We start from the raw sequence: 17,552 nt of genomic DNA, 5'->3' as shown, positions 1-17,552 counted from the left end.
TCCTTCAGCCTCTGCCTCTGCTTTCTTCAGCCTCCAACCAACACAGAGATGGAATGTCTTTCTTGTCTCCTTCTGGGGAGCCCAGCCACCAACTTGCCGCGGAGAGAGGGCTTCTGGCATAGCTCCACTGAAATCCGTCAAAGTGTTCTCTGCACCAGAGTCGCTCCTCTCGAGTCCAGCTGAACTCTCTTCTGCGACCAGCCAGCCAAGAGGAAAAAATGTATTCTGGAATGGCTGTCTCGCCTTATATGTGAATCTTCTGAGAGAATGGGATTATGGGTTTTCTCCCATAGTGCTCTCTGGCCCAAAGAACTTTAAGGGAGGTGTGGACTCCCTTGAAGTTAGAAAGTGTACTTTGTGAAGCTAGCATACTTGTGGACTCCAATGAGTAAAGGTGTGAACACAAGCCTTGTATTAATTAGTTCTACTTAGTACCTTGTTTCAGGTTCTGGCCAAAATCTTCTTGTAAGATTAGATCAACTCTAATTAGTTAGCAGTTAGTAAGGATTCCAACAGTACATAATTAAGAAAGAAAAATAATGAGTAGAATTGTAAAAGATTGAGTATAAGCATTCTGCATCATTATGAAGCAAATTAAGGGAAAATAAATTTATAGCAAACAGAGTCGATTTATGCCACTTTGTACTGGAAATGAACTCTTATTTCAGTGATGAAATTTCACTTTTTCCCAAATGTTTTACTAAATCATGTATACTAAGTTTTTGCACTTGGAGCTATAGTCTCATATAACCCAAGACAACCTATTGCCCTTTTGGATACTTCTTATGATTAGAAGATTCCTCCATTAGGACTATCTTAAATTTACTTTTCTGCAATTTTAATCCTTGCCTTATTTATTTTGCTCTTTAGTTTTAAACTAACTATCTCTAATCCCTTTCCCTTACATGAAAGACTTTCACATTCATAAGGACAATGATCATTTGTTCTTTCTGTCTTCACGATTGTAACCACAGTCAATTTCTTAATTCAGGACTGAAATCATACTCTGTATCCCTAAATTTCACCTTCTTAAGGATATTTACTAATGAGAGATTTTTTTTAATGGCATGCCAAATGGAACACCATTTTCCACCATTGATCTAACATAGTACATTAGTATACTTGCTTTCTAAATCTGAATTCTATGACACATTTTTTGCAGCCAATTATTTCAACAGCTTTTATTGGCATGAGATTACATCACTATCAATGAATTCACAGATAACAAAATTATTCAGTGTTGGAATCCTTACTAACTGCTAACTAATTAGAGTTGATCTAATCTTACAAGAAGATGTTTTGGGCAGAACCTGAAACAAGGTACTAAGTAGAACTAATTAATACAAGGCTTGTGTTCACACCTTTACTCATTGGAGTTCAATGAGTTCACACCTCCCTTGAAGCTCTTTGGGCCAGAGAGCACTATGGGAGAAAACCCACAATCCCTCTCTTGAAGGAGCATAAATAGAGCTTCAATGGGCCAGTCAAGGAAGTTCTTTAGAGTGAAGAAGCTACAAGTCAAGATTTCAGCAGAATTACACCAGAAGCCCTGTCTTCAAGGCAAGACAGATTCAACTTGGTACTGGCTCTGGAGGCTGAAGAAAGCAGAGGCAGAAGCAAAGGACAAAGTGGCAAGAGCTCTTGGAACCAAGTAGAGAGATAGGCCTCTAAGTTAACCGGGCTATATTGGAGATAATAAAAGATCTGAACTTTTATCACCTGGCAGAGTTTTGAGAAGAAAAAGCTCACCACATTTTGGCGCCCGAACAGGGACCAATTCAGATCCATCTGAACTAGATCACAACAATTCAGCTATTTCTCTATCTCATTTCTTAAATTAATTCTTCATTTATTCATAGGTCAAAAAACTCAACAATATGGTAACTTAATAATAACAAAAGTTTTTTGAAACCCAATCAAATGTTTTAAATGTTTCTCTAAGTAAACCACATTTGGCTAATTATCACAATGGCTTGGAGTCAGGTAGACGCTTCATGTTGAGCTAATAGCTAGCCTCAGACACTTACCAACTATGCGACCCTAAACATGACACTCAACCCTGCTTGCCTCAGTTTTCTCAGATGTAAAATAATAGGGGGAAGGAAATGAAAAGCAACTAGTATCTCTGCAAAGAACATTTCAAATGAAGTCACAGAGTGAACATGACTGAAATGATTGAATCACAAAGCAAATTGTATTCTCAATGCATGATTTTTTTTCTTTTTTTGGTCTGTTAATTATATCCATTATTTGTTAATCCCTCGAATATTCTTTCATACTGAACCAGAAATGGAGTAGTATGGCTAACTAATTTTATAATCCCTTTCTCCTAGCTTTATTTGACCTTAGAAGGTCATCAGAATAAATGTTATCTTTTATTTTTATTATAAGTACTAAATGATGTTTGAGATATTGCAATATGGCAGACTAACTCCACTTTCCTTACCATTACAATCACTCTATGGATCTCCACATAGATCCATACACATGTATGTTTGTATGTAACATAGATTTATTAAAGCAAAATAATAAACTGGTAGGTTAAAGAATATATCCTATAATTATAGTACCAATCAAGAACTTTGATTATTAAGTTATTTATTTATTTTTTGAGAAAATCTCTTTGTCTTTATTCACATATAAATGCACACACACAGATATAGAAAAAGAGTGGAGTCAATTATTATGCATAAATAGAGTTATATACATGTAATTATACATGTGCCAGTATGCATGTATAATATAAATGTATGTATATATAGTGTATTTATTTGTAAATGTGTGCATACACATACAAATTATAAATACATATATCCATATCATACATGTTATCTGTAGGCATTTTGCAGCATTTTGTTAGTAGACATTATATGTAAACAAACATATATAAAGCAAATATACATGCATATATACAAATATTTATATAATTTACTACACATCATATATATATATATATATATATATATATATGCAGAGAATAGAGTGTACTACATTTATTACACTACATAAAAGTATATTTACATACATGTATATACATACACATCCATGTATCCAGAGAGAGTATATAGTGAAATATATGCATATACTAATACATATATATGTAAATTTACATATATATGTGTATGTCTATATAATATATAGTTGTGAGAATATATGAAAAGATATATGTATAATTGTCATAGTCATCACATACATAAATAGAATATAATTGATATAATATATAATTACATATAATCTAATTCCAGTTCTTATATATGTTCATGCTAGATCATGTCTACATAGCTGACTGCTGTGAATAATAGTAGCCTTCATTAAAGGTGAAGAACTAGAAATAAAATATATTACAACATCCCATTTTTAGGCAAACTGAGGTTCAAAGAAGGGAGATAACTTACCCAAAGCCAATATGGCAAGGGGGGAGCTAGGATTTGCACTCTTGTCCTTATATTCATAAACCATTTTGCATTCTTGTCCTTATATTCATAAACCAGTATTCTTATGACTGCTCTACTATCTCAATGCATTAGGAGTGACCTGATTTATAATCCTCAGATTTGGGGTATAAAGCATGTTGTGGGATGAACATATCAAATTCTACACTTTGCAATGGAATGATAGAGGGAAGAAAATTTGGCAAAAATATTAAGGAAAAACAAAAAGATCTGAAGAAAACTCCTTAAAAAAAGATTTGATGAAATGGAAAAAAATAGAAATGATGAAATGATGAAGATTTGATAAAATGGAAAAAAGTATATAACTCCTTACAAAAAGAAACCAATTCATTTAAAAACAAAATCTGAGAAATAGAAAACAATGCAATCAATAAAACACCTCATTTAAAAGTTGAATTGGCCAAATGCAAAAGAAGGTAAAAAAAGCTAACAAGAAAATATCCACTAAAATTAGAATTGAACAAATGGAAGTGAATGACTCACTATGACTTCAAGAATCATTCAAAGAAAACCAAAACAATAAAAATAGAAGAAAGTGTAAAATACCTCATTGGAAAAAAAGCAATTGACTTGGAAAATAGATCTAGCACAGAGAATCTAAGAATAATCAGACTTCATGAAAGTCATAATGAAAAAAAAAAATGCCCAGACATCATCTTTCAGGAAATCATCAAGGAAAACTGCCTGGATGTCCCAGAAACAGAGGGTAAAATAGCCATTTAATGAAATCACTGATTAAATCCCGACAGAGACACCAAAATAAAAACTACAAAGAGCATTGTAAATAAATTTCAGAATTATCTAATGAAGGAGAAAATATTGCAAGCAGCCAGATTTAAAAAATCTAAGAGCATGACATCTGATATTCTGAAAGGCAAATGAACTTGGATTGCAACCAAGAATTAACTATTCAGGAAAACTGAGCATCATCTTTCAGGAGAAAAGATAGACATTTAATGAACAGTTGAATTTCATCTATTTCTAATGAAAAGACCAGAAGTGAATAAAATATTTGATCTTCAAATACAAGCCTCAAGAGAAGCATAAAAAGAAAAGAAAAAAAAAATAACTATCTTTTAAAAGTTAAAAAGCTTATATCTCTATCTGGGAAGATAATACATTGGTATTGTATCTCTGTTATGGGTATACATAGAGGGTGCTGAACATGATGTGTAATGAACTCCCATAAATCAGAAGCAGATACAAGACTGGAGTAAAAGACAGCATCCTACAGTTTGTTGCTTACAAGAAACATATTTAAAGCAGAGTGATACATACAGAATAAAGGTAAATGGCTGGAACAGAATCTATTATGCTTCGGGTAAAGTAAAACACACACACACACACACACACACACACACACACACACACACACACACAACCCAAAAAACAGGCATAGCAATCTTGATCTCAGAACAAGCAAAAGAAAAAAAAATGGATCTATTTAAAAAAGATAAGAAAGGAAACTACATCCTACCTAAGTGGAAACATAGATGAGGAAGTAATATCAATACTAAACATACATGCCCCCAGTGATATGGTCACAAAATTCCTAGAGAAGTTAAGAGAGCTGCAAGAAAAATTAGACAGCAAAACTATCCTAGTGGAGGATCTTAATCTTTCTCAGAACTAGATAAATTGAACCATAATATAAATAAGAAAAAAAGTTAAGGAGGTGAATAGTATCTTAGAAAAGTTGAAGAAAATTGAAAGGAAACAAAAAGAACTACACATTTTTCTTGGCAATACTGTAAACTATAAAAAGATTGATCATATATTAGACCATAAAATCTTTAAAGTCAAATGTAGGAAGGCAGAAATAGTAAAAATATTTTTTCAGAATTCTTACAAATTTGAGTTGTGTCTATATATTTTAGAAATGAGACCTTTATCAGACTACTTAAATGTCAATTTTTCCCAATTTATTGCTTCCCTTCCAATCTTGTATGCATTAGTTTTATTTGTACAAAACCTTTTTTTTTTAACTTAATATAGTCAAAATAATCTATTTGGTGTTCAATAATGAGTTCCAGTTCTTCTTTGGTCACAAATTCCTTCTTTCTCTATAAATCTGAAGTGAAAACTATCCTATGTTCTTCTAATTTATTTATAATACCACTCTTCATGTCTAAATCATGAACCTATTTCAACCTTATCTTGGTATATGATGTTAGGTGTGAGTCAATGCCTAGTTTCTTTCTTACTGGTTTCCAATTTTTCCACCAGTTTTGTGAAATAGTGAAATAGCTAGTGAAAAGCTGGGGTCTTTGGGTTTGTCAAACACTAGATTATTAAAGTTATTGACTATTTTGTCCTGTGAACCTAAAGTATTTTTCTGATTGACTACTGTATTTATTAGCCAGTACCAAATGGTTTTGATGACAACTGTAAAACTATCATTTCTAGTACAATATTAAAGAGCGTTTATAATGAACACAATTGTTTCATCTCTGATTTTATTGGGAATGCTTCTAATTATGCCCATAATATATAACACTTTGGTGATAATAAGTAGATTCTTTTTATCATTTAAAGGAACACTTCATTTCTTCCTATTCTCTGTAGTGATTTTTTTTTAATTAGGAATGAGTGTTATATTTTCTCAAATTCTAAAAAGTGTTTTTGTTTGTTTTGTGAGAGGTTATTTTGTGAATTGCTGTGATTTTATGTATTGTACTTTTTCCTATCCCTTTTCTTCCTAGAGAGATTATCTAAGAGTAATTGGCACACTGAAAGTTTTTCAAATGATGTGTTAGATATGCATAAATATAATATAGAACATGCCTCTTTATCTACAAGTTCCCTAATCACATCAACAAAAATTAGATTAATTTGTTAGAACCCCTTCTCAATGAAACATAATGACATTTAATTTTCTCATGTTCAATAAGTGCTGCTGAAGCAATATTTCAACGTTGGTTATATTAACATTTAGTATACAACTTCTATGTTCTTCTTCACATTCAAAATTGAGATAACATCTATTTTTCTAACATTCTACCTTTAGAAATAATTGGGTTTAATTATTAACTAATCACATAAGACAATTCTTTTTTTTTGCAACCTTAGAATATAATCTGCCTGGGTCATTTAGCATTAATAAATTGTCAATAACTTGAAAATTTAAATTTCTATACTCTTACTGTAAATTTCAATCTTCTAATGGCCATTTTCCTGCTTTTTCCAAATACAAGTAAAAATAAAGACAAAAAGAACATTTGGGAAATAGAAGTATTCTAAAATTTCTATTATTAGAAAACACTTCTATGTACTTTTTAAATTTATTGTAAATATAGTATGATTTTTCCAAGTACCTATTTTATATTCACATATACATACACGTGTGTGTTTGTGTGTGTGTGTGTGTGTGTGTGTGTGTGTGTGTGTGTGTGTGTATTTATGTGATTACAGTATTGAAGCTACATTGAGTTGAACTTAGGAATGATTCTCTGAAGTAGTAGATGTAGATAGTAAATTAAAAATTGTCACTTACAGTCATTAAAGAACTAGAGAAACATTGTCCTTTCCAGTTTTCTAGAAAACTATTGCAAGCCTCTGATTAACTTTTTACTTGCCAGGAATTTTATATACTTTGTCATTAAAATCAATCATTTAAATAAAAGTTGTAAACAAATGATAAATTGTCTAAATATAAAAATATAATTTATGAGGCAAAGGTAGTTGGAATGATTGATGGAGGAAGAAAAAAATAATAGAGTTCATATGCATGGGCTCAGAATAGACCATGGTAATAGCTAGCATTTTCCTAATTTTTTTTGAGATTTATAAAATAATTTCACACCATAATTTTTCATTTAAGAGCAATGATTAAGTCAGAAATATGAAAAATGATATTGTAAGTAATATTCTAAGTAATATAACATAAAGTGAACTACCTGCATTTTATAGATAAGAAAAAGACATGGATTAATAGGCCATTCCACATATATTCTAAGAGTAGGAGACAGTACTTCAAGAAATAAGAAGGTTCTCTTGGAAATGAGACTAGTATTCTTACCTATTGTTATTCTTTCATTTAAGTCATATCCAACTCTTTGTGACCCTGTTTGGTTTTTCTTGGCAAAGGTACTGGAGTCGTTTGTCATTTCTTTCCCCAGATCATTTTACAGATGAGAAAACTGAGGCAAAAAGCATTAAATGTCTTGTCTAGAATTATTCAAAAGAGAAAAAAAAAAGAGAGAAGACAGTGACAGAGAGACACAAAGAGAGAGAGAAAGAGAGAAACAGACAGAGACAGAGAGAACACAGGGAAAGACAGAAACAGATACAGAGAAGGACAGAGGGGGAAACAGAGACACAGAGAAGAGAGAGCCAAGAGATATTAATTTCTGAAAATTTAAATCCTTTACCACTAATATATTAATTTTTCTGCCAGAATAATGACTTGTTTCCAAACCTATCATAATTTTTCTGTTTTACTTTTTGAGACTGTAGCATAATTCAAAAAAAAAGTTTAATTTTTCATTTTCCTATATATACATGTCATATTCATGTTTATTTCTTCAAGTACCTACATGTACATATCCTGGCATTTTTTCACTACTTAATTTCTATATGTCCTAATATGCATATTACATTTTATCACTTCTACTTCTATGTTCTATAACATAATTCTATTTCTAAAATAAACATATACACACCATATACATCTATACACATACACATATATGTGTATTTATGCATGTGTATGATGACATTGTGTATCAATACATATATGTATTTTGGACACATACATATGCCATATGCATATAAACACAAATATATGGATTCATATAGATCTATACACTTATGACTATGTTCCTTTAAAGCAAATAGTGATCTTCATATACATATACATATATGCATATATAAATGTACACATATAAATATACATACATTTATTTAATTTATTATTTGTTCAATTGAATCAAACTTTACTGTTTTTGATCCCGTTTGAGTTTTCCTGGCAAAGATACTGGAGTAGTTTGATGTTTCCTTCTCCAACTCATTTTATAGACAAGGAAACTGAAGAGATTGGCTTAAATGACTTGCCCAGGATCACACAGCTATTGACTATCTAAAATTGGATTTGAACTTTAGAAAATTAGTCTTTCTCACTTCAGGATTGTCACTCTATATAAGGCAAAATTCATACACACACATGTAATAATATATGTCTATAAACATATATACATGTTTTACATATATGTACAAATATAAGCATTCATACAGAAACATATACATATATTATTAGTTAAATCCATAAATGTGCTCTAAAAACATAAAATAGGTTCTCAAAGTACTTAATTGACATTGTGGTAATGAGATAAGAAATTATTAAAATCCTCCAACTTCCTAATTTTTCCTAAGCAGATTTTTCTTTGTCTCTGCTTCTTTCTGTCTGTCAGTCTCTTCATATAAATGTATGCACACATAGATATGTGTGTAGATAGATAGATAAATAGAGAGACAGATAGAAAAAAAGAAGAAAAGATAAATAGATAGATAGATGGAATTTATATTAAAAATGGGCTTATCCCTACATCTTGCCTACACTTGTTGTGTGATAGAAATGACAGCAGAAATTGTATTTATTCTTATTACAACCTCATATCGAAAAAGCTAGGAAAGAATACAACTGCTTTTTCAAAATATTTTGAACCATTTCTAATGATACCATTTTAAAATAAAAATAAAATGATTTGCACTAAAATAGAACACTTAGGATATAAATAAAATAAATTACTAGCACTATGTTGAAGTTTAAATTATTTTTTTCTTTATAGTATTTAAATCTTTTTTTTAATACACATCAAGACTATTGTCAACATTCATTTTTGTAAGATTTTGTATTCCAAATTTTATATCCTTTTCTCCCCTCTCTTCAAGACAGTAGGCAATCTGATAAATATTAACATATATAACATTTTATAAAACATTCAAGGATCTTTGATTTGCTGTATTAAGCAAATTATTTTCTCCCCCCCAACTAATAGAAATCATAACATGATTCTACTCAAGGTGTCAGTTGATTTTTCATATCATTTAAATCATTAAAATTGTTCAACTCTTTCACAATCTAGCAAAAGAAAATTGAAATTTTATGCAAATGTTCTTCACTTTAATTCCTCTGGATTGTTTCTCATTTATGTACATTTTCATTGAAATATAAAAACCAAGCAAATGTGTATTTTGTAGGAACTGTGAAATTAAATAAAATATAACCCCAATTCATGTATTTTGTGCATGACTATGACCAAGTTCACTTAGGAAGCAATTTTTTCAGTGCAGCAATGACATCCTTATTTCTGAGGCTATATATCAAGGGATTGAATACTGGGGTGACAGTGGTATAGAAAAGAGCAAACACTTTGACTGATCCAGTGGAGTGGCGGGTTTTTGGCCTCAAATACACAATACTTCCAGACCCATAGAATAAGCCTACAACCATGAGATGTGAAGAGCAGGTGGAAAAGGCCTTGGCTCTACCTGAGGTAGAAGGCAGTCTCAGGATGGTGGTTATGATTTTAACATAGGAAGTGAGTATCAATAAAAATGGAGTTATGACAAATGCCAAAGCAGCAACTTGAACAGAGATTTCTATCTTATATGTGTCTCCACAAGCCAACTCCAATAATGGTGGAGCATCACAAAATACATGATTAAGTTTGTTAGGGCCACAAAAATTCAGACAGAAAATCAGATAGGTTTCTACTATAAGTATTGGAACCCCAATAACCCAGGACACCACAATCAGCTGAATACATACATTGTGGTTCATGATGAGAGGATAGTAGAGAGGCTTACAGATGGCCACATAACGATCATATGCCATCACTGCCAGGAGCAAGCATTCTGCCACTCCCAGAATATAAAGGGAACAAGTTTGTACAGCACATTGTAGGAATGAAATAGTTCTCTTTTGGGTCCAGAGATCTGCCAGTATTCTGGGTAGAGTGACTGATGTGTAACAGATTTCCAAGAAGGAAAAGTTCCCCAGGAAAAAATACATTGGTGTTTGGAGACCTGGATCAATCTTCGTAATGACAATGAGGAGACCATTTCCTATCAATATACTTAGGTAGATGACAGAGAAAACACCAAAGAGAAATCCTTGGAGGTTGGGAAGATCAGAAAATCCCAGGAGAATGAATTCCTTCACAACTGTGAGATTGTTTCCTTCCATTGGATCTTCGGCTTCAGAAAAATGAATTGAAGACCAGCCAATCACTTTCTTCTATGTCCTCAGTTTCCTTTTCAGGAAAAAAAAGAGAACGATGGATATTATGACCAGAATATTACCCCCATATGTATGTTTTAATTTCCCTCCCCAACATTCCATAATATCTTTCCACATTTTTTTTTTAATTTGGGGGAATATAGTCAAAATCACTTAGCAAATGGTTATGAAATATTTTATATCTGCCAAGAACAACACTAAAATTCTGCTTTTTTTTTGGAAAATTAGATGGAAATATACAGCCAGTTAAAGGTATCTGGTCAAATGGTCTATAAAACAGTATTTAATCTCAGTATCAACAGGAACTGTAACACAATGCCATACTTAATAATTCTTTCTTTTTAAATAAAATGACAATTTCCCCCAAACAGGATTTTTTTCCCTTATGTAAGATAGGAAATTTTAAAAAGATATAAATCATTCCCCCCTCAAAAAACAAACTTCCTTATTGTTTTGCATCATTCAGTCTGTTTACCTTTGCTCCTAGTATTATTTTCTCCATTAGAAAGCTTTTCCCAATCTCCTCAGTTTAACAGCATCCCACAGTTCTTTTAAAGATCAGAGTATTCCTTCTCATCCTTCTTGGAAGAACTTTCCTTCCATCATCAGCATTTCTTGAATAGTCAAATTACAGGATCCATACAAAACATTGGAAAATTAACAAATGTCCTTTGCTTAATGTGGTTTTTTCCCCTCATATGTATATCTTGTACTCTTGACAGTTTTCTAAACATTTTAATGACAAAAGTCATGTCTTATACAGTTATGTCTCTCAAACTGTGCACTATACATAGTAACTGCTCAATGAAATTTGTTAGAAGAAAAACATTTATTTCTTCAAAAATATATCTTACCTAAAATATATCCCCAATTAATTGATGGCTAAACTTCCAGATTTACAGTTTCATTCGGTAGTGATAAAAGGTTACCCATTTTAGAATCTTTTTGCTCATCATTCTTAAGTCTGTTTCATATTTTATTGTGAAATATTGGTCAGCTCATTCTTACTACAACATCTACTTGGACCAGGCAAGCTGGTAAAATATAATATTTCATATATTTATATTTGAACTAGAATATACCCCAGGCATAACTATTCCATGTAGAGAATGGTGGTAATAAGACAGTACTAGGAGAGTTCTAGGTTCTTTTGGAATGATAGGTGCCAAGAAAACTGATCTGACTGATACAAATGTTAAGCAAATTTATATAAAATTATTAAAAATCTTGTGAATCTAATATAATACATCTCTAGCCAGCTTGCGTTGTTCAAGGTGGGAATGTGTTATAACACAAGAAGCATAGATTGTAGATTCAGAAAATAGCTTCAAATCTCAGCACAAATCTTATTATCTATGTTGTAATTAGCAAGTGATTTATTATTTCTGAGCCTGATTTTCCTCATCTGTAATATGAGGAAGGATTTCTGAGATACCTTCTACCTTTAGATCTATATTCTTGCCTTTGTGATATCACCATACTTTCTATTCCTCTACCAAAGAGTGAGGAGATCATATACAGTTATATGTTTGAAGAAGATAACTGGCCTTGAATTCTGCTTCTGGCTCTATCAGAGAGAAATGGTGGTGTAGTCAGGGTCAAATCATTTAATTTTCAGTGCTTCAGCTTTCTTTTGTATTCTGTGTGAATAGTATCAAAATTTATTTTTTTTACAAAATTAATATTAAGATTATTTTTAGACAGGATATTTAAGATTTTTAAAATTATAAAGTGAAATATGTGATATGTGAGGCAGCATCAATATCAATAATATTAATGTCATCATTACCATTTCAATATCACAGAGCAAACACCATTTTGAAGTCATAATTCTTATCTTCTTCTATGATAATGATTAGTGTCTAGAAAAAGTAATTCTTTGTAAAAGGGCTTTTATGAGAATGATTTAATACATTGGGCTTCTATGTATCTTTGATCTCTGTAAGGAGAATATCTAAAAGTAGTGGTATATTGAATTTTTCTTTTATAAATCATTAACTTAATATAAATTCTACTATATGCCTCTAATCTACTAGTTTACTAATTACATCTATTCATATATAGATTAATTTGTTAGAACATGTTTTAAAATTAAACCATGTATTGTTTGAAAATGAAACTTTAGTTGTCTTATGTTCAGTGCATGCTTCTGTAATATCTCCCCCAGTTTCCCAGGAATCAAAGTTGACCTTACATATAGTATAAAATTCTACACTACTTTCAAAAGATATCATTTGATATTCTTAACTTTTTCATGGCTGCTGTCTTCAAGTTTCTTTACAAATAGTGTATTTGATAACTTATTCATCCCATAAAGCAATAGTTTTTGTGAACTGGGAAAATAATCTAACTACGTCTTCTGTCTTTAATTCACCACTGATTCTAAATTACTCAGTTTCTCTGCCTCTATTTATATTTAGTTTCAATTATCTGCTGGCAATTTTTTCGGTGAACTCCATAACATATAATATTGAAAAAAATCCCAAAAATACAAACATTTTCCTACTTTCTACTATTGGAGAACATCACTGATAATTCTTAATTTTTATGGATCAAGAAAATACACACACATATGTATATGTATATATACATATATACACATACACACATACATGTATTCATGCATGCATGTAAAGATCTGTTCCCTCATATTTACATATTTATCTAAATGCACATAAGTATGTGCATAAACTTATTGTTTTATGTAAGTTTATATTATAACATACACATAATACTATCAATCTATATTAGTTTAATAAAAGCTTATTGAATTGAACTGATATCAAGAAGCATTTTATGAAGTAGTAAAATGTGTAAAAATAAAATTTCTCTTTAGAGTCACCAAAAGAAATAGATCAACATTCTATTTAACACAAGAATCATGCAAGCCTTTGATCAATTTCTTAATTGCCAGGAATTTCAACTACTTCATTATTGTAGCCCAAATATACAACCCCATTTGGAATCACTGGTTTTAATGTAAGTAAAGTTTAAGTAATATAATAAAATTAAATAATATATATATTTTTTATTTTTTAGATGAAGCAAAGAGGCTGATAAACTTGACAATATGACATACTTCATAACAATTTGAACATAATTTGAATCTAGGTTCTCTTGAACTCAAGTCCAGCACTCTTACTCCAATAATATTTCTTCATAAATAATGAAATAAAAGATGATGAAACACAGAGTTAATAATTCTAACTATATATTTAAAAATACTAAAAGGTATTTAGTGAAATAAGAATTTACTTCAAAAAACAAAACAAAACAAAACAAAACTCCATACACCTACCCACTGACAAAAACATGTATATTTTATAAAAGTCTTTATCAGTAACTATCAAAATAAATCACTAATATTTAAAAAAAAGAGAAAATAAAAAAAATATGTTCACCTAATAGCTACAAGTTGTCAAGATTAAAAAATTTTAGAATTAATCAGTTATAGAATTTTAGTGAGACATTAAAAATAATAATATACTGTCGATGGAGAAATTAATAGATCTAAGTATTCTAGAAAACAATTTGGAATTATGGAAATCGAGCCACTAAAATGCTTATACATTAGCTAAGAAATCAGATTACTGTGGGATATATTAAAAGGAGATAAGTGACAGGGGGGAAATGATGCCACATATTTTAAAAAATATTCATTTTAACTACTAAAATAAAGCAAAAATTGAAAAAATGAGTCATCATCAGAAAATAACAAATATTTTAATACAGTATTTTAACTAAATATTGTCTTATATGGAAATCAAATATTAGAAACCAATACTTTGGAATGATTTTTTTTTTAAATGAAGCAAAACATAACAAAGAAAAGCAAAAGCAGGACAAGAATTTTGACAAGTTAAAGGTGACTTTTCTCTTCTGATCAGTGTCTTTGAAGTGAGTTTGGGTGTGGAATGTTTCATTAGTTGTTATATTTATTTGGCCTGATGCTGCCTTTCCCTAATAGTTTTTTTTTTTTTTAATAGAGAAATTAAATGGATGAAATGTTGTGGCATAAAATATAAAAGGCAAAAACAAAACAGAAGAAAACAAAAATCTTAAGACTCCAAAACAAGCTAGATGATTTTTTAAGCCAATTAAGTGACTACTGATGAAGTGGATAGCTTCCTTCATACAAATACCTTGGTTGGCAGAAAGATCAGGGGATGTTCCATAAATAGAATGTTTAAATCGCTGTATAATCTCTTTCCTAAATCTCTATTGCTGAATAGGTTCATAAAATTCAAAATTATCATGAAGGTCATAGATAGTAACCCCTTCAGATCTTCAAAATTAAGGTGAGATAGCAAGAAAGCTCAGACTTACCTTTCATAGATAGGATTAAATATTATTCACCTCTTTGCTTCTTCAGTAATGATAATGAAAATAATAGAGGTATATGTAACTACTTACATCCACATGATATTTGCAAAAAATAGTTATACTTTTTATGTACATTTTTGAAGCAGCTCTATAAAATAGATTTTTGCAGGTAATCTGATTTTACACATGAGAAAACTGAGACTCAACCTGACTGCATTTCCTATAAATTCCAGAGCTATTAGATGCCAAAGAAGATTTGAATCTGAGATTTTCAAGATTACAGATCAAAACCTTTTATATGAGCCCACTATTCTTCTCCCATAAATATTACAATGCAAAAGAAGGCACCAACAAACTCTATGAGAGGAGCCAGACTGCCTCATAAAAATAAATTTTAGATGAAATCACTGAGCACTGCTCTTTAGTAGAAATGATTATTGCCCCTTTAGTTCTCTGGGGATGGCTCCTCTCTCAGGCCATATTTATTTTTTTTAATGAGAGAATATGTCTTTGGCTCAAAGTCCAATCATCTAAACAACCCTTAATGAAGCAGGATTATATAGAGAAAAAATCCTGAGCCTTGAGTCAAGGGATATATTGAGAACTTAAATTTGGGGATCCCTCAATATCTCTGTTACAAGATCACATTTCTCTTTAGAATAGTTATCACATATGTTAAAAGGAAACAATGTTATTTTCGCTCCTTATTTCACAATATTATAGGAATAAAAGCAATTAGCAAGTAGTAGTTTGTTTGTTCGTTTTTTTAAACAATTCATTATCATAATTGAAGTAAATAATCACTGGTTCTCTTCAATTTTGTAATGCAAATATTTAGAAAATTGTAGATTGATATCTTGGAGCAAACTGTTTCCTCTATAGCATTGCACTGCTTAATAAAACATTTGGCATAGTTATCCTAGATCTTGAGAAGAGATGCCAGTGCATTTACAATAGATAGAGGCAGAAGGGAAGTACTAGGACAACATCACTGGTTACTGGCTTGAATCTTAGCTCTACTATTTCTTAGTTGGGTGGTTTCCAGGAAATGAATTTGCTTCAAAGAAGGTCAGAATAAACAGTGTCCATAATCCTCCATCAAGAATACAGGATGGGGATTATTCACAGCAATTGTATAGATAACACATTAGCAATTAATCAAGATGGGAGGCCTCCAGATCTTCTCACTGGATTTACCACTATGTCCTAAAATCTTCTTAGATAATGAGCTGCACAAAAGTTTGACCTGGTTCTCTTTTCCATTATTACCTAAAGATCTGGAATTTTTTTTTCCATTGATTGATGTGTGTGTGTGTGTGTGTGTGTGTGTGTGTGTGTGGGTATATACTTATCCACTCATTCATTCATCCATCCATGTACCAATTTATCCTTGAATCACTTCATTCACTTCTAACTCTAACATTTTTGATCCTGTGACCAGTACAATTTGTCTTGCTGGTGGTTTTAAAGTATGACTATTTAGCCTATACTTGAGAATGTTTCTGGAGGAAGGAATACTTCACTGCCATAGGTCTGGACAAAATCTCTTAAACCTGTGATTTTAGATTGTAGTAAATACCTTTATGGCTTCTGAAGATGGACACCTAAGTAATACATTGGATAGAGTGCTAGATTTTGAGTCAGGAATATCTGAGTTCAAATTGGGTCTCAGATCTTAGAAATATGATACTGAGCAATACTTTTTTAAACTTTTTGCCTTAGTTTCTTTAGGTATAAAGTGTTCTAGAGAGGGAAATGGCAAACTGCCTCAGTTTCTTTGCCACAGAATCTCCAAATAGGGTCAAAAAGAGTTATACACAACTCAAGAAGAACTCCCCTGAAATACTACTTGTATTTGCAGAATTAAAAAAATAATAATAATTTATTTCTCCCCAATTACAGGTATAAAAATAACATTAAAATGAGTTCCTTAGTCATGTTTTGAAAGAAAAAAAAACAGATAAAATTCAAGAAAAGTAAAGAAAAAGTCTACTTTGACCTGATTGCAGATTCCATCAATCATCTTTTTTTGGGAAGTGAATGGTACTTTTCATCATTATTCCTTCAGAATTGCATTGAATCATTTTGCTGAGAATACTTAAATCATTCATAGTTGATTTTCATCCAGTGTTTCTGTTAATGTATACAAGATTCTCCTAGTTCATTTCACTTTGCATCAGTTAATGCAAGTCTTTACAAGGTTTTCTGAGTATAATCTGTGAAAAAGAAATCTCTCCACTGGATTTTTGTGCCTTCTTCACCAAACCTTAATTGATGGAGAGGGTTTGCTGTTCCAGCATTTGTTTTAAGGAGTTACTTTAAATTGTTTAGAGAGGAATTTTTGAGGATTAAGGTGAGTTTCTCTCTTTTCTAGGCAATTTTGGCTTTTTCTTTTCTTTTTCTTTATAAGCAACTTATATTTTTCTTTATTTGGTGTTGAAGGATGCAGGTCTTTGGATATCAAGGTTCCTTTTCTCCATTATCCAAAAATCACAATTCCTTTAAGCAACCGTTCTTTCTTTGAACATTCATTCAGT

At 31.0% G+C, this 17,552-nt stretch overlaps 1 protein-coding gene across 1 annotated transcript; it reads right to left on the bottom strand.

The window, feature by feature from the left end:
• Window positions 1-9,714: 9,714 nt before the first annotated feature.
• LOC127540689 (olfactory receptor 10AG1-like) lies at window positions 9,715-10,638 on the bottom strand. Its single transcript, XM_051965502.1, has one exon. It carries the CDS (start codon window positions 10,636-10,638, stop codon window positions 9,715-9,717), a length of 924 nt encoding a protein of 307 aa, XP_051821462.1.
• Window positions 10,639-17,552: the final 6,914 nt, after the last annotated feature.

The sequence above is a fragment of the Antechinus flavipes genome, chromosome 6 (assembly GCF_016432865.1).
Source record: "Antechinus flavipes isolate AdamAnt ecotype Samford, QLD, Australia chromosome 6, AdamAnt_v2, whole genome shotgun sequence".
Lineage (NCBI taxonomy): Eukaryota > Metazoa > Chordata > Mammalia > Dasyuromorphia > Dasyuridae > Antechinus > Antechinus flavipes.
Note: the sequence above shows the minus strand (reverse complement) of the source record. Positions and strands in the feature narration are given on the sequence as shown.

Coding starts and splice junctions, on each gene's coding strand:
- LOC127540689 (XM_051965502.1), bottom strand. CDS start 10,638: ATGGAAGGAAACAATCTCACAGTTGTGAAGGAATTCATTCTCCTGGGA.